This window comes from Oncorhynchus mykiss, chromosome 10 (genome assembly GCF_057628025.1).
Source record: "Oncorhynchus mykiss isolate SJ-2025 chromosome 10, ASM5762802v1, whole genome shotgun sequence".
Taxonomy (NCBI): Eukaryota; Metazoa; Chordata; class Actinopteri; order Salmoniformes; family Salmonidae; genus Oncorhynchus; species Oncorhynchus mykiss.
Genome location: NC_143031.1, coordinates 37371211 through 37389175, shown reverse-complemented (window position 1 = coordinate 37389175; position 17965 = coordinate 37371211). Strand labels below are relative to the sequence as shown.

The 17965-nt window shown below is 42.2% G+C and overlaps 2 protein-coding genes across 5 annotated transcripts; both read left to right on the top strand.

Moving 5' to 3' along the window:
* Positions 1 to 593: 593 nt before the first annotated feature.
* LOC110533808 (cysteinyl leukotriene receptor 2-like) lies at positions 594 to 2634 on the top strand. Its single transcript, XM_021618335.3, has 2 exons — positions 594 to 715; positions 1235 to 2634. Exons 1-2 carry the CDS (start codon positions 679 to 681, stop codon positions 2287 to 2289), a joined length of 1092 nt encoding a protein of 363 aa, XP_021474010.2. The 5' UTR covers positions 594 to 678; the 3' UTR covers positions 2290 to 2634.
* An 8426-nt stretch (positions 2635 to 11060) lies between these two features.
* On the top strand, positions 11061 to 17856 carry LOC110533807 (centrosomal protein CCDC61). Of its 4 annotated transcripts, none has more exons than XM_090186531.1 (13): positions 11061 to 11188; positions 11619 to 11796; positions 11888 to 11970; positions 13923 to 14083; positions 14182 to 14334; positions 14428 to 14635; positions 14889 to 14971; positions 15110 to 15339; positions 15582 to 15660; positions 15905 to 16108; positions 16239 to 16272; positions 16359 to 16428; positions 16592 to 17856. In XM_090186531.1, the coding sequence occupies exons 2-13, from the start codon at positions 11649 to 11651 to the stop codon at positions 16678 to 16680; spliced, it is 1542 nt and encodes a 513-aa protein (XP_090042657.1). In that variant the 5' UTR covers positions 11061 to 11188; positions 11619 to 11648; the 3' UTR covers positions 16681 to 17856. The 4 variants fall into 4 exon arrangements, with proteins under 4 accessions (XP_090042657.1, XP_021474009.1, XP_021474008.1 ...); XM_021618334.3 differs by having other exon boundaries at positions 16589 to 17856; XM_021618333.3 differs by having other exon boundaries at positions 14889 to 14989.
* Positions 17857 to 17965: the final 109 nt, after the last annotated feature.

The following is a 17965-nucleotide window of genomic DNA, read 5'->3' as shown; positions in this document are numbered from 1 at the left end:
TTATTATTCCTTTTTATTATCCCTTTTTATTATTCCTTTTTATTATCCCTTTTTATTATCCCTTTCTATTATCCCTTTTTATTATCCCTTTTTATTATCCCTTTTTATTATTCCTTTTTATTATTCCTTTTTATTATTCCTTTTTATTATCCCTTTTTATTATCCCTTTTTATTATTCCTTTTTATTATCCCTTTTTATTATCCCTTTTTATTATTCCTTTTTATTATTCATTTTTATTATTCCTTTTTATTATTCCTTTTTATTATCCCTTTTTATTATTCCTTTTTATTATCCCTTTTTATTATCCCTTTTTATTATCCCTTTTTATTATTCCTTTTTATTATTCCTTTTTATTATTCCTTTTTATTATTCCTTTTTATTATCCCTTTTTATTATCCCTTTTTTTTGGCTTTCTACCAGTGGTGTAAAGTACTTAAGTAAAAATACTAGTACTACTTAAGTAGTTTTTAGGGTACAGTATCTGTACTCTACTTTACTATTTTACAGCAGTGGTAGAATTGTGAGACAGCAGAGGAAGTCACGCCCTGCGTGAACACTGAAGGCATTGTAGAGGTAAAGTGATTGCACTCATTTCTCTTTGGCTTCCTCTAAACAGACACACATCTCTCAGTGGACACGGCCATCAGAAGACTGATTCAACAGGGTTCACTGGACTGATGACAAGGATGCAACAGTATTGGACCACGGAGAGAGGTACTGTCAACTTTCTCATGTTTATTTTTGTTCTACTAGAAATTGAACATGGTAGCCACGGGACCAAAACAGCGGAGAAGTTGAGCCTCACACTTAGTTGTTGTGGAAATTGACCTACTATGCTGTTTACTTTCTGCATCAACATTATATTGATGTGGACTTGTAATAAAATGTGAAAAATCCTTCCTGTAAATTGGCTCTGGCTATTTTTGTTAGATTTTTACATGGATTGAAAATGTCCCATTGGTAAACCTATTTTTCTATCACTCATACTGTTGGTCAGTTTTGTAAAGTAACCAGAACATATGATAGTAAAGTGATTATTTATGCCCTCTATTTATGCCTCTCTAGTGGTTGTAAAAATGTATACAGGCAGCATCGGAAGAGGAGAGGAACGTAATTAAATGCCTCAACATAATGTAGTGTTAGTTTCACTTTTCAGTCTCTCTTGCTGTCTTTTCACCTTCCAGCACACGCAGTACATTTTCCATACCTTTGTCTCCCTCCCTTTATTCAAAGGTCTAACTGGAGGCACAGACAATATGAGTCTGGAGTCAGGGATGAGTAATCTGACATGTGATTGTCCCATCGACAGCTTCAAGCACAGTGTGTTTCCTGCTACGTACCTGCTCATCTTCTTCCTGGGCCTAATAGCCAACAGTGCCTCCCTCTGGGTCTTTCTGAGCATGTACAGGAGGAGGAGGAGCATCACCATGGTCAACCTGTACATGGTGAACCTGCTGATGTCTGACCTCATGCTGGTGTGCTCTCTGCCCCTGAGATCAGCATACTACCTGCTGGACTCCCATTGGCCGTTTGGGGACCTCACCTGCCGCCTGGTCTCCTACGTATTCTATATCAACATGTATGGCTCTGTCTACTTCCTGCTGGCCCTGAGTGTCCTCCGTTACCTAGCTGTATCACACCCCTACACCTTCATGAGTCTGGAGGGTGGATCCTGTGGTTGGGGAGGGTGTCTACTCATCTGGATATTTGTGTCCCTGGCCTCTACACCCCTACTGAGTATTGGGACTATCCAGGAGGGGGAAGAGCAGACCCGCTGTCTGGAGCTGGGCAGCAGCTTGGGCACCATCATTCTTCTGAACCGTGCTGCCCTGGTGGTGGGCTTTGCCCTGCCCTTCACTGTCATCTCTGTCTGCTACATATGTGTGCTGCTCAGCCTGAGGCAGTGTAGGGCTGGGGTGGAGGGGATGAGGAAGCCCTCTACAAGAAAGTCTTGTGCCCTTGTCATCCTCGGTCTCTGCATCTTCCTGATCTGCTTCCTGCCCTATCATGTGGTGCGAACCCTCTTCCTGGCAGCAGAGCAGAATGTTCAACTAAATGGCTGTGAGGATTCTTGCAGCTACCTCCAGGGGATTCGGAAGGCTGCCGTGGTAACGCTCTGTCTTGCAGCGGGTAACAGCTGCCTGGACCCGTTCCTTTTCTTCTTTGTGGGAGAAAACTTCAGAGATTTCTGCACAAAAAAAATTGGGAGGCAGAGGAGAGTTATTGACAACACAGAGAGACCAAGGATTCAAGAGCTGCAGCCCATAGAATTAACAGTCAATTTATAATAAACTTGGCACTTTAAGCTTATCAAAAATGTTGCATTCACTTTCACATTCAAATAAAATGTACACCTCGTCTATAGATGGATGATTTGTAGTTATAAAATTCCTGTAGAGCCAAATTGTTTGTGGATTTATAATTATGGGATCATTGAAAATAGGTTTATGATGAGGTAGTCCTGGGTCTTCTTCAAAAATGGTGGCTTTTTGACCAGCCAACTTTTTTAAATGATTGAACTTATTTTTTTAGTTAAAACCCCTTAACATTATGAATCAACATATATTACAGCTTAATGTATTTCGATATTTTTTCCACATTAAATAAATAAATGCCTGCCTGCCTGCTGAAAATCTTTTCCTGTGCGTGTGTAGGCAACCTGCCCCTCCGAAGCATGGTCTAGTACAGTGGTTCCCAGCCTTTTTCATTTACTGTACCACCAACGGAATTTTGCTCTGCCTGGAGTACCCCTGTGGATAGGCCAAGTACACCCATCCTAGTACCCCTGGTTGGGAACCACTGGTCAAGTAGTGTGATTCAGAAATTAGGGAGTTTTTTTATTAGAGAAGAATGGATTAACCTTTTCAATGCTAGTTAAGGAAACTATAGTTATCACGTTTCACATTGGATTTATTAACTACAAAAAGGTAAGACGTGTTTTTATTTTAATTCTGGTGCTGCTCTGCACACACATGCTTGTTAGCTGGCTGGTCCAACATTAAGCTAACTCTAGGAAGTTCAAAGACATTCAGTTATTTCATAGAAGCCGCTCCTCTGTAGGTATAGTTCTGTGAGCCTAATAATATAATGCATGTCATAACAACAAGATGCCCAAAGCTTCAAGCCAAGCCTCCTCTACCCTCTCTCTGTCTCTCGCAACCCGCAAAATGTCACTCGCATCTCGCACCCTACACTCGTCTGTCTAATTCATGCTAATAGCTTGCCCGCTCCACAGCAAGCTGCTCTATCTGCACTGATTGGTGAAGTAATTTAATGTTGAGCTAAATGCCTTTTTTTAATTATTATTGATTTCAGAGATTTAAAAAGGAAGAGTTAGCAACGATATAAACCGTTACTTTTTTGGGGTTCAAACCGGTTCAGAACTTTATTTTGCTGGTCGGAACAGTGGAACAGAATAAAAAAAAAAATATTTTCACAACGAAATGATTGGAAAATAACATAGGGTTACAACCCATGAACGCCAGTGACACATCTTAAGGCCTCACTTGAAATGATCAAATTAATCATCAAATTGCTAACATTTGAAGAGAAAGTGCAGACTCTCCACGTGGTTTTCAAAACAGCCTCACCAACCTGGACTAACATAGTAAATGTAAATCCCAGGAAGAAAGCCGTTACAGTATGACTATTAGGCGTAGGCAACAGATCTTGATGAGATGTCATTTAAAGCGATTGGAGCGCCCTTCGTGGTGCTGAAAGGACAGCTCCAGGATCGTGCAATGATGTTAGAGAAGTTCAATGGAACTGTAGGCTGTCCCAGTAGTCATAGGCTTGCATCTGTTTGCATTTGTTTCATTGGATAATTATATGGAGAGTTTAACAAATTTCTGTCTTTAATACTGAACAAAAATATAAACGCAATAATTAAAGTGTTGGTCCCATGTTTCATGAGCTGAAATAAAAGATCCCAGAAATGTTCCATAAGCACAAAAAGCGAATTACTCCTAAAATGTGTTTACATCCCTGTTAGTGAGCACATATCCTTTGCCAAGATAACCCATCCACCTGACAGGTGTGGCATATCAGTAAGCTAATTAAACAGCATGTTCATTACACAGGTGCACCTATGGCACTGTGCTGGGGACAATAAAAGGACACTCCAAAATGTGTAGTTATGCCATCTCTCTTTTGAAGAACATATCAAGACTGTTTCAAGGACAGCTTTTTTCCATCTACGTAACATTGCAAAAAATTAATCCATGCTTTTGTCACTTCTAGGTTAGACTACTGCAATGCTCTACTTTCCGGCTACCGGATAAAGCACTAAATAAACTTCAGTTAGTGCTAAATACGGCTGCTAGAATCCTGACTAGAACCAAAAAATGTGATCATATTACTCCAGTGCTGGCCTCCCTACACTGGCTTCCTGTCAAGGCAAGGGCTGATTTCAAGGTTTTACTGCTAACCTACAAAGCATTACATGGGCTTGCTCCTACCTATCTCTCTGATTTGGTCCTTCCGTACATACCTACACATAAGCTATGGTCACAAGACGCAGGCCTCCTAATTGTCCCTAGAATTTCTAAGCAAACAGCTGGAGGTAGGGCTTTCTCCTATAGCTCAATTTTTATGGAATGGTCTGCCTACCCATGTGAGAGACGCAAACTCGGTCTCAACCTTTAAGTCTTTACTGAAGACTCATCTCTTCAGTGGGTCATATGATTGAGTGTAGTCTGGCCCAGGAGTGTGAAGGTGAACGGAAAGGATCTGGAGCAACGAACCGCCCTTGCTGTCTCTGCCTGGCCGGTTCCCCTCTTTCCACTCGGATTCTCTGCCTCTAACCCTATTACAGGGGCTGAGTCACTGGCTTACTGGGGCTCTTTCATACCGTCCCTAGGAGGGGTGCGTCACTTGTCTGGGTTGAGTCACTGATGTGATCTTCCTGTCTGGGTTGGCGCCCCCCCTTGGGTTGTGCCGTGGCGGAGATCTTTGTGGGCTATACTCGGCCTTGTCTCAGGATGGGAAGTTGGTGGTTGAAGATATCCCTCTTGTGGTGTGTGGGCTGTGCTTTGGCAAAGTGGGTGGGGTTATATCCTTCCTGTTTGGCCCTGTCCGGGGGTGTCATCGGACGGGGCCACAGTGTCTCCTGACCCCTCCTGTCTCAGCCTCCAGTATTTATGCTGCAGTAGTTTATGTGTCGGGGGGCTAGGGTCAGTTTGTTATATCCGGTGTCCTGTGTGAATTTAAGTATGCTCTCTCTAATTCTCTCTTTCTCTCTTTCTTTCTTTCTCTCTCTCGGAGGACCTGAGCCCTAGGACCATGCCTCAGGACTACCTGACATGATGACTCCTTGCTGTCCCCAGTCCACCTGGCCGTGCTGCTGCTCCAGTTTCAACTGTTCTGCCTGTGATTATTATTATTTGACCATGCTGGTCATTTATGAACATTTGAACATCTTAGCCACCCGGCACAGCCAGAAGAGGACTGGCCACCCCACATAGCCTGGTTCCTCTCTAGGTTTCTTCCTAGGTTTTGGCCTTTCTAGGGAGTTTTTCCTAGCCACTGTGCTTCTACACCTGCATTGCTTGCTGTTTGGGGTTTTAGGCTGGGTTTCTGTACAGCACTTTGAGATATCAGCTGATGTACGAAGGGCTATATAAATACATTTGATTTGATTTGTATATTGTACAATTTTATTTTTTTACCCCAATTCTGACTAAAACTACACACATCATTTATTATAATTTTACTGACTAAAACTACACACATCATTTGTAACGAGTGTCTTCGGGTGAAAGAGAGGAGGACCAAAATGCAGCGTGATGATAATCCATATTTTAATGGGATACTTAAACAACGAACAAAACAATAAACCGACAAAAATCAACAAAGACTAAACAGTCCCGTAACGTGACCACTAACACATAGGAACACTGGTAACAGGAACAATCACCCACAAAATACCCAAAGAATATGGCTGCCTAAATATGGTTCCCAATCAGAGACAACGATAGACAGCTGCCTCTAATTGAGAACCAATCTAGGCAACCATAGACTTACAAAAACAGCTAGATAGGAAACACCCCCATAAACATACAAAACCCCTAGACAAGACTAACACATACATCACCCATGTCACACCCTGACCTAACCAAAATAACAAAGAAAACAAAGATTACTAAAGTCAGGGTGTGACATCATTAATAATAATTTTATGATTCTAATCAATTTCATACATTTATATGGTTTCAGGGTGGAATATTCTAATCATTAATTTAAACATGTAAATTCCATCAACAGTTTGTAGAGTTTGTACTGTTAGGTGACCTAAACTGGGATATGCTTAACACCCTGGCCGTCCTACAATCTAAGCCAGATGCCCTCAATCTCACACAAATTATTAAGGAACCTACCAAGTACAACCCTAAATCCGTAAACACGGGCACCCTCATAGATATCATCCTGATCAGCCTGCCCTCTAAATACACCTCTGCTGTCTTCTACCAGGATCTCAGCGATCACTGCCTCCTTGCCTGCGGCCATAATGGGTCCGCGTTCAAACGACCACCCCTCATCACTGTCAAACGCTCCCTAAAACACTTCAGCGAGCAGGCCTTTCTAATCGACCTGGCCCAGGTATCCTGGAAGGATATTGACCTCATTCTGTCAGTAGAGGATGCCTGGTTATTCTTTAAAAGTGCTTTCCTCACCATCTTAAATAAGCATGCCCCATTCATAAAATGTAGAACTAAGAACAGATATAGCCCTGGGTTCACTCCAGACCTGACTGCCCTTGACCAGGAAAAAAACATCCTGTGGCGTATTGCATTAGCATTGAATAGCCCCCGCGACATGCAACTTTTCAGGGAAGTTAGGAACCAATATACACAGGCAGTTAGGAAAGCAAACACTAGCTTTTTCAAACAGAAATGTGCATCCTGTAGCGCAAACTCCAAAAAGTTCTGGGACACTAAACTCCATGGAGAATAAGAGCACCTCCTACCAGCTGCCCACTGCACTGCAACCCCTATTTACTAGCCTGTACAACCTCTCATATCGTCTGAGATCCCTAAAGATTGGAAAGCTCATCCCCCTCTTCGGTCATCCCCCTCTTCAATGGGGGAGACACTCTAGACCCAAACTGTTACAGACCTATATCTATCCTGCCCTGGCCTTTCTAAAAATCTTCGAAAGCTAAGTTAACAAACAGATCACCGACCATTTCGAAACTCTCCGCTATGCAATCTGGTTTCCGAGCTGGGCATGGGTGCACCTCAGCCACGCTCAAGGTCCTAAATGATATCATAACCGACATTGATAAAATACAATACTGTGCAGTCGTCTTCATCGACTTGGCCAAAGCTTTCGACTCTGTCAATCACAACATTCTTATCGGCAGACTCAACAGCCTTGGTTTCTCAAATGACTGCCTTGCCTGGTTCACCAACTACTTCTCAGAAAGAGTTCAGTGTGTCAATTCGGAGGGCCTGTTGTCCGAACCTCTGGCAGTCTCTATGAGGGTGCCACAGGGTTCAATTCTCTGGCTGACTCTTTTCTCTATATACATCAATGATGCCGCTCTTGTTGCTGGTGATTCTCTGATCCACCTCTACGCAGACGACACCATTCTGAATACTTCTGCCCCTTATTTGGATGCTGTGTTAACAAACCTCCAAACGAGCTTCAATGTCATACAACACTCCTACCGTGGCTTCCAACTGCTTTTAAATGCTAGTGAAACTAAATGCATGCTCATCCACCGATTGCTGCCCGCACCCGCCCGACCGACTAGCATCACTACTCTGGACGGTTCTGACTTAGAATATGTGGACAACTACAAATACTTAGGTGTCTGGTTTGACTGTAAATTCTCTTTCCAGACTCACATTAAGCATCTCCAATCCTAAATTAAATCTAGAATTGGCTTCCTATTTGACAACAAAGCCTCCTTCACTCATGCTGCCGAACATTCTGTTGTAAAACTGGCTATCCTACTGATCCTTGACTTCGGTGATGTAATTTACAAAATAGCCTCCAACACTCTACTCAGCAAACTGGATGTAGTCTATCACAGTGCCATCCGTTTTGTCACCAAAGCCTCATCTACTACCCACCACTGCAACCTGCATGTTCTTGTTGGCTGGCCCTCGCTACATATTCGTCGCAAAACCCACTGGCTCCAAGTCATCTGTATGTCTTTGCTAGGTAAAGCCCCACCTTATCTCAGCTCACTGGTCACCATAGCAACACCCACCCGTAACACTTTAAGCATCAACTGTCAGAGCAGCTTACCGATCACAGTACCTGTACACAGCCAATCTGTAAATAGCACACCCAACTACCTTATCCCCGTATTGTTATTTATCTTCTTGCTCTTTTGCACCCCAGTATCTCTACTTGCACATCAAATCAAATCAAATGTATTTATATAGCCCTTCTTACATCAGCTGATATCTCAAAGTGCTGTACAGAAACCCAGCCTAAAACCCCAAACAGCAAGTAATGCAGGTGTAGAGACACGGTGGCGAGGAAAAACTCCCTAGAAAGGCCAAAACCTAGGAAGAAACCTAGAGAGGAACCAGGCTATGAGGGGTGGCCAGTCCTCTTCTGGCTGTGCCGGGTGGAGATTACAACAGAACATGGCCAAGATGTTCAAATGTTCATAAATGAAAAGCATGGTCAAATAATAATAATCACAGAAGTTGTCAAGGGTGCAACAGGTCAGCACCTCAGGAGTAAATGTTAGGTTGCTTTTCATAGCCGATCATTGAAAACAGCAGGTCTGGGACAGGTAGCACGTTCTGTGAACAGGTCAGGGTTCCATAGCCGCTGGCAGAACAGTTGAAACTGGAGCAGCAGCACGGCCAGGTGGACTGGGGACAGCAAGGAGTAATCATGCCAGGTAGTCCTGAGGCATGGTCCTAGGGCTCAGGTCTCCCGAGAGAGAGAAAGAAAGAAAGAGAGAAAGAGAGAATTAGAGAGAGCATACTTAAATTCACACAGGACACTGGAGAAATACTCCAGATATAACAGACTGACCCTAGCCCTCCGACACATAAACTACTGCAGCATAAATACTGGAGGCTGAGACAGGAGGGGTCAGGAGACACTGTGGACCCATCCGATGATACCCCCGGACAGAGCCAAACAGGCAGGATATAACCCCACCCACTTTACAAAGCACAGCCCCACACCACTAGAGGAATATCTTCAACCACCAACTTTCCATCCTAAGACAAGGCCGAGTATAGCCACATCATCATCTGCACATCTATCACCTCAGTGTTAATGCTAAATTGTAATTATTTCGCCTCTATGGCCTATTTATTGCCTTACCTCCCTAATCTTCTACATTTGCATCTATAAATAGATTTTTCTATTGTGTTATTGACTGTACGTTTGTTTATGTGTAACTCTATGTTGTTGTTTTTGTTGCACAACTTTGCTTTATCTTGGCCAGGTCGCAGTTGTAAATGGGAACTTGTTCTCAACTGGCCTACCTGGTGAAATAAAGGTTAATTTTTTTTATTTTTTATAATAATAATAATTATTGACCTGTAAGATTCTGCTAATATGTAAAATTACGTGTAATAGCTATAAAAAAAATTAAAGGCAATTTTTTCTCAGACTTGCAAAAACAATGATAGATTATTGCAGTGCTTTTACTGTAATAGAAATGTTTCCACCCCTACTGTACTCCTTTCCACACAACCCACAATCTTCTGGCCCGCAGCCCTGTGCGCTTTTAAAATGAATGCATTCCCATTTCATTCTTACAGGGCAAAAAACTGTTTCTAAAACTGCAGAACTAAGGCTTTCGTCTGTCCAATAAGTGAGGGTAAATGGTAGACATGCTCTCTGCCATCCACTTTATGTTTTAGTTATTATTTTGAGTATGGGGTGGGTCACTTGTTTTTTCTTTCAAGCATACAGTTAGGTAAAATATATTTTTGCTCAAGGGAGTGTCATCCATTTTCATTTCAGAGAGCCATGTAACCCATATTATAAATCAAATTTACTTCCTTAGCATGCTGATGATTTCAAGTTGTATTGGATTTATTGTTTATCTGTTGACATTCAATACATGTTGTTTAGTATATTTAGTACATTTATTATTTTCTGTGTTCTCTGTGAGAAGCAAGTTCATTAAAGTTTTAAGTGATATGGTTTATGTAGATACAATGTTGTTAACACACAGTAACCAAACAAACTGATCTAATTTGCATATTCATACTGAGTTTGAGGCAAACAGTAGAATGTTCTCCACTAGTTTCCCAGAATTGTTTGCCAGAAGTTCACAAGTCGCTGCAAATCTGCCGCAACAGTTGGCAACAAAACTAATTTGCATGTGATAATATGAACTCGCAGCAAATTGGCCAAATTGGCCAAAGGTTTGACACAACTGTTTGCTAGCCTACTTTAGTACAGCGTGCCTGCCTGGTGATCCAGATACACTCACTTTGGAGGACTGACTCATTAAAAAAAAAAAATACAAATGTAATTTCACCTTTATTTAACCAGGTAGGCTAGTTGAGAACAAGTTCTCATTTACAACTGCGACCTGGCCAAGATAAAGCATAGAAGTGTGAACAGACAACAACACATTCTAGTTATGTGCTTGTATCACAGTATTAAACACACACTAACACAATAACAACTAAGACACTCGTGAATTATTAACATGTTTATTAATTCACTCTTCACTTCCCTGACATGGGCTGCAGGTATTACAGGGTTATAATAAGATGCGTGCGTGTTGCAATGAAATAATTCCTACTGGCCAAAAGTGCTAACTGCATCTTTTCTTGTTGAACATACTACTACAGTTTAGCTCGTTGAGGATTTACATTTACAAAGCCGTGTCGTTACCATGGGGCTCAGCATCACTTCCACTGAAGGGCCTCGGAGCTGATGTTGAGCACCAGCGACACCGTCACAGCTTTTACACATTGACGGTAGCTCCACCCAATCAGACTTGCTTGTATCTTATTTTCGACCAATACATTCAGTTGACAATGTGTAGGGGCCGGTACTTATACGTTCTCGGTTATTGAACCGCTACATTCAACAGTGGCGGCGGCTTCCAATCTTGTCAGGTATCGAAGAGAGGTGTACTCGTTCATACCAGAGACGCGATTTGACCTCATTGGATATATTTTATTTTACGAATTATAATGCACTCCAAGGTGTAGGAATTGGGTTCCGTTTTCGAGCACATCACCACAGGTATGTCTCTAACCTTAGCAGAGTACACGTTACTTAGCTAGCTACAAGATATAGAAGCTAGCTAGCTAACAAGCATTTACCAACACAGAATAGCCAACGTGCCAGTTGTAGTGGAATTATACTATCATACGGTATGATAGTTAGCACTGCAGAAAACCTAATTTTGTTTGCTAGCCATATCGCTAGCTAGTGTGTAGTTAACCAGATGTCGTTGGCTAGCTAAGTTCTGGCCGGCTAAACTAGCTAACGTTAATGCAAAGAGACACTCTTATCTTCATCTGTGGTTTCAGTACCTGAAGCGCACTGATTATTGCTCAAGTTAGTTACTCAGTACTTACTAGTCCTACATTTAGTTTTGTCGACATTGATGGCTGTGGTGTGCATGTGCAAGATGTTGTGATTGATGGACTGTCTCTTTCTTGTAACTTAGGTCTGTGGACATTGCGACCAAAGCAGAGAGATGGAGGCGGGCTCAGTGGTGCAGGAGGACATTACATTCCGAGGAGTGGAGTTTGCTGTGAAGATAGAACTAAAAGAAGGATTGCTAATAGTTGAGATCTCTGATGCAATGACAGCTGACCAGTGGAGGGGAGGGTTTGACCCAGCATGTAAGTGAAGCATTGTGAAATGACATAGTTAATTTACATGGATATTATAGACATTACTATTTATTATTATAATGTTTTCATTGTGTCCCAGACATCGAAGACCTATCCCGCAAAACAGGCAACTTCAAGCAGTTTCCCATCTTCTGCAGCATGTTGGAATCTGCTGTTAGTAAGGTTAGTCTGCATGTTTAAAAGTGTTCTGATTAGAGGTTGACCGATTAATCGGAATGGCCAATTAATTAGGGCCAATTTCAAGTTTTCATAACAATCGGAAATCTGTATTTTTGGGCGCCGATTTCCGATTATTATTTAAACATTTAAAATGTTTTTTAAAACATTTTTTATACCTTTTATTTAACTATGCAAGTCAGTTAGGAACACATTCTTATTTTCAATGACTGCCTAGGAACTGTGGGTTTACTGCCTTGTTCAGGGGCCGATCGACAGATTTTCACCTTGTCAGTTCAGGGGCAGAACGACAGATTTTCACCTTGTCAGCTCAGGGGTTTCAATCTTGCAACCGCACAGTTAACTAGTCCAACACTCTAACCATTGCACTCCACGAGTAGCCTGCCTGTTGCACAAATGCAGTAGAAGCCAAGGTAAATTGCTAGCTGGCATTAAACTTATCTTATAAAAAACAATCAATCATAATCACTAGTTATAACTACTAATCCAGTTTAGCAGGCAATATTAACCAGGTGAAATTGTCATTTCTCAGGGTATATGCAACAGTTTGGGCTGCCTGGCTCATTGCGAACTAATTTGCCAGAATTTTACATAATTATGACATACATTGAAGGTTGTGCAATGTAACAAGAATATTTAGACTTAGGGATGCCACCCGTTAGATAAAATACCGAACGGTTCCGTATTTCACTGAAATAATAAATGTTTTGTTTTCGAAATGATAGTTTCCGGATTCGATCATATTAATGACCAAAGGCTCGTATTTCTGTGTGTTATTATGTTATAATTAAGTCTGATTTGATAGAGCAGTCTGACTGAGTAGCAGCAGGCTCATAATCATTCATTCAAACAGTACTTTCATGCGTTTTGCCAGCAGCTCTTCGCAAGCACAGCGCTTTTATGACATCAAGTCTATCAGCCTAATGGCTGGTGTAACCAATGTGAAATGGCTAGTTAGCTGGGTATGCGCTAATACCGTTTCAAACGTCACTCGCTTTTAGATTTGGAGTAGTTATTCCCCTTGCACTGCAAGGGCCGCGGCTTTTGTGGAGCGATGGGTGACGATGCTTCGAGTGTGGCTGTTGTCGATGTGTTCCTGGTTCGAGCCCAGGTAGGGGCGAGGAGGGGGACGGAAGCTATACTGTTACACTGGCAATACTATAGTGCCTATAAGAACATCCAATAGTCAGAGGTATATGAAATACAAATGGTATAGAGAGAAATAGTCCTAGAAATACTATATTAACTACAACCTAAAACCTCTTACCTTGGAATATTGAAGTCTCATGTTAAAAGGAACCACCAACTTTCATATGTTCTCATGTTCTGAGCTAGGAACTTAAACGTTAGCTTTTTTACATGGCACATATTTTACAAGGCACACATTTTTATATGGCACATATTACTTTCTTCTCCAACACTTTGTTTTTGCATTATTTAAACCAAATTGAACATGTTTCATGATTTATTTGAGGCTAAATAGATTTTATTGATGTTTTATATTAAGTTAAAATAAGTGTTAATTCAGTATTGTTGTAATTGTCATTATTACAAATAAAATATATATATAAAAAAAATCGGCCGATTACTCGGTATCGGCTTTTTTGGTCCTCCAATAATCGGTATCGGCGTTGAAAAATCATAATCTGTCGACCTCTAGTTCTGATTAGGGTGAGTATAATTTGTGGAAAGTTCCAACAGGAATCGGTTCCAAAAACTTTGTAAAGTACAAGGTTTCCAACCAAATTCACCTAGCTAACTAGCTGCCAAATAAGCATCAACTCACCACGTAGCTTAATCTTGATGTTTGTTCATCGGCTACCAGAGTGAGGACAGACATTTTTGGGGATAAACGTTGGGAGTGAAGAAAGTTATTAAATAGCCCACGCCCTACCCGGTACCCACCCTTCTGATTATGGTGCATGCTTTTTCTTCAGACTAGTGAGTCTGTTACCCTTGACCTTTTGACCTATGCTGACCTGGAGCTCTTGCGGAACCGGAAGGCTGGAGTTGTTGGTCGTCCCCGAGCCCAACAGCAATCTCCTAACCTCAGTGCCAAAAGATACCTAATTCTTATCTACACTGTGGAATTTGACAGGTTTGTCTCTCTTTTAGTGATATCACTACCATAAGCTGGACTCAAACTCTGCTTGAAATGTACAACTGCGAAATTGCCATGTTAACCTTTCCCTATAGAATCCACTACCCCCTGCCCCTGCCCTACCATGGCAAGCCTGACCCTGCCGCCCTGCAGAAGGAGATCAGAGCCCTGAAGACTGAGCTAAACGCCCTGGCCAACCATGTAGGTCACAAACCAGCAGAGCCAGAGATACGCCGGCTACGGGCAGAGTAAGTTGTGACTTGTTACACTGTATTAATCAGGACAGTCTGTTGTTTTCTTCAGGTCAGAGGTTAAGGGCCCTGACTGTTCTCTGTTGTTAGACTCACATTGGTGAGAGAGGAGAAGGAGGCCCTGGCCAAGACTTTGGAGCGTCTGCAGTTAGTGGGGTCTGCTTCCACCCCTGGAGGAGGGGCTCGGGGGCTGAGAGAGGTGGTCAGGAGTTTAGAGGACCAGCTCCTCAGAGAGAGGGCCAAGAGTCAGCACTCAGCCAGCAAGAGGGGCCAGGAGCAGCGCCTCCAACTGGAGCAGGTTGGTCCTTGTTTGCATCATATTTCAAATAAGCATGTACTCTAACTTTTATAACTTTGAATAATTTAGAATGCCTGGACTTCAGTTGATGCAAATAATGTAGTAACATAGATTCCTGCATATCAAAAAAAATATATTGTGTGCATGTCAACACTTGGAGTAGTCATTTTTGCGCCATTATAAGTAGGATTGCTTGGAGCTGATTCCATTGTTCAGCTGGTAGGCTAATTCTGACGTTTCCTGTCTCTCCTAGTTGGAGGAGCTAAGGGCATCAGAGCGAGCTCTACGGATTCGCGTTAAGAGTTTGACCAATGAACTGGCGTTGCTAAGACGAGGGTTAGTCAATCTAAGCATGTATGTCTTTCCTTTTTCTTTCTCTCTTTTACTTTCACTCACTCCCACCTACTTACTCACTCACTCCTTACGATACTCTCCCTGTGGCTAATGTTGTAAACTATGTGTGTCTGTTTTTAGTAGGGTGACCAGTGGGGTGACCCCTGCCCTCTCTGGGTGCAGTGCCTCGCGGGGTGATGGGGAGATCAGGCGTTCACTGTCTCGGGAACGTAGTTTGGGACGTGTTGTAGTTCGGGCTCGCTCAGGGTCCAGAGAGAGGACAGAAGAGAGGGGTCGGAGGTCAGAAGGCCAGAGGGCAGACTCCTCAGGGCCCCGCTCGTATGTCTCCAGACCCTCACCTTCTCCCACAGGTATCTTGTTTTTTCTGTCTCCTATAGGAGTTTGGAGTTGACTGGTAATTCAGCTTCAGGATACAATACAATTAAAGTTGACACCACCAAGTCTGAGTAAAGCTATCAGGGCTTGATTAACTGCTTGATCTGCTATCTTCAAGGAAAAATCCACTCAAAATCTTTTTGTAACAAAATATAGTTTGAGTGGATTTTCCCTTTAAGTATGAGCTCCCAGCCAATCCTGTTGTTCCTGTTTTCAGGTTCGCGGACGCCACGCTTTGACCCCACTGCATATATCCAGGACAGACAGCGCCGACTGAGAGAGGCGGAACTCAAAAAGTCAGTCTCATCTCCCTCTATCCATTTCACTGTCATAACTGTATCTGCATTGCAAGCTTCTGCCAATTATAACAGTGTATTTTGCATGTGAGACACTGGTATAGTGATTTTCATGTGTTGAAATGCTCAAGGATTTCAAATGGCAACCCATTTTATCTTGTACTAATAGGAAAACCAATACTGAGTGAAACGTTCCCTGTAATCATGACTTAACTTGGCCTCCTGTGTTCTCTCTCTCCGTCAGCCAGAGAAAGGTCAGAAGAGAAATGTTAGCGTCACCTGTTCTGGAGAGGGGCCTAGAGAGGGGGCGGTCTCGGTCCAGGGAGGCTTATCCCCAGCTGACCAGGGCAGGCAGTGGGAGCAGAGGGAGGAGCTTATCAATTGAGAGTAGGAGAAGCAGACAGTCCTCTGATAATTCATTGGTGGAGTTGGATGAGTTGACAATCAGGTAATTTATGCTTTACCATGCTATATCACATGGTATTACAGTCCAAACTGGGTTTGTTTAAGTAAGTGAGAGATATTCTATTGCTTTACTGCATGTCTCAGACAGTTCCTCATTTTGTTCTGTGTTTCAGAGGAAGGAAGCAGACCTACAATGGTCCAACCATGGTGAGTGTGGTGTGTTATTTTTTACAGCTTGTGATAGACCTTGATTTAACATATTTGTGTTGAGTGACAGTTATTTATTTTTGTAGCCCAGAGGAAGACATTTGACCAAGAAGCCCCATTGTAGCACTCCCACACACAGGGTACGATCAGACAAAGGTAACCGATCAATGCCTACTCTTCAATCTAAAGTTTAATCAGAGTCAGTTAGCTCGAAAAATGAATGTACTAATATGAGCCCTGGTGACACATTCTGTGTGAGAACCTTGCTGAAACCAATGATTTACAATTGTCTGTGCATTGCTTGTCCTTTACCCAGAAGGCTCCATAGATGGGGCTGACCTGTCAGAGATCGATGCCCGGCTGCAGGCCCTACAGGACTACATGAGGGACCTGGACACGGGACACTAAACCCTAGGCAGGAAAAATGTGTTCAGACTTTCCTGTGCTGCAAACTTAGACCAAGGTCTACTACTAATCGACATTACTAGTCGAACACTGTGACTAAACAAGATCACTGCACTACACTGTGATATTTTAGCACACATTATCAGCTGATAGGCTTATGCAAGTGCAAACACAGATGGATGCACACACTGCTTATTTTGTCACCCTCTGGGAGACGGTGCCTGATCTGTGGATAAAGATACCACTGTGAAGGCTGTTAAGCCACTGTTAGTGTATTGAACTAAAACTGAGGAGTGACTGGTTTTATACTACGGTTTTATAACTTATGCATTGTGTCTGTTGATGTGACTGTAATACCCCATTTCCCCTACCCTTTTTTAACGAGTGATTGATGAATGTGATTTGAGATGTTTTAGTCTGTAAATATAACTTTATTTGAAACATTCTGGGGGGGTGGTTGCTTTTGGTGAGAAGTATATCTTTTTTTATTTTTTATGTTTTTTTAAAATATAAATGAAATTTAGTTTCTCATTTAATTTTATTGAAGAAATGTCGTCCCATGCTCTATTATCATTACTTCCTGTCTAGCTGTGTTTGCTGAGTGTCTGTCTGTTCAAGTGTTTTGGCCCATTGGATCAGAGATGGATTTACACCAAGTGCTGCATGAGGATTTATTGCTTTGTTTTTGTGCCATTACTTTTCTAATAGGTATTTAGCCAAAATCTTTATTTTTTTTCTACTTTTACTAGACATATCTTCTCTATTAATAATCACTGCAGCAGCTTTGTCGCTCAGTAATGTGGTGTGAGTGAGTGCACTGTGTCCTCCCCCTCTGCAGTAGAGTTAGTTGGTTGGGTGGGCTGAAGGTTCTTCCCTAGGGCTTTACTTAAAGGGCTGCAGCTCCACTACAGCTGACCGAGTCACATTAATTAATAGCTAACCTACCGGCCTGGACCCTTCCTCTCCGGGGTGAGCAACTGGGCCGCATGAACAGCTGCTTCCATCTGCACTACTGTAGGAGGATGAGAATAGTGGAGGGAGCGGAGAGGCTTTTTGTGCTGTTTTTAGATTTGACCTCAGCTGCTAATAAAATGTAAGATGCTTTCCACTTAACCAAAACACCATCTATCAGAATTAAAGCCAGGCACCAGAGGCTGAAATTAAATGTACCTATCAGTTTTGGGATCTGTTGGTATTTTGTTACATTAATATTAGTATTTCCAAAATGTAATAAAAAAAAAAAAAACGTAATGTATATTTTCTTTAGATTATCATACTACTGTCAACA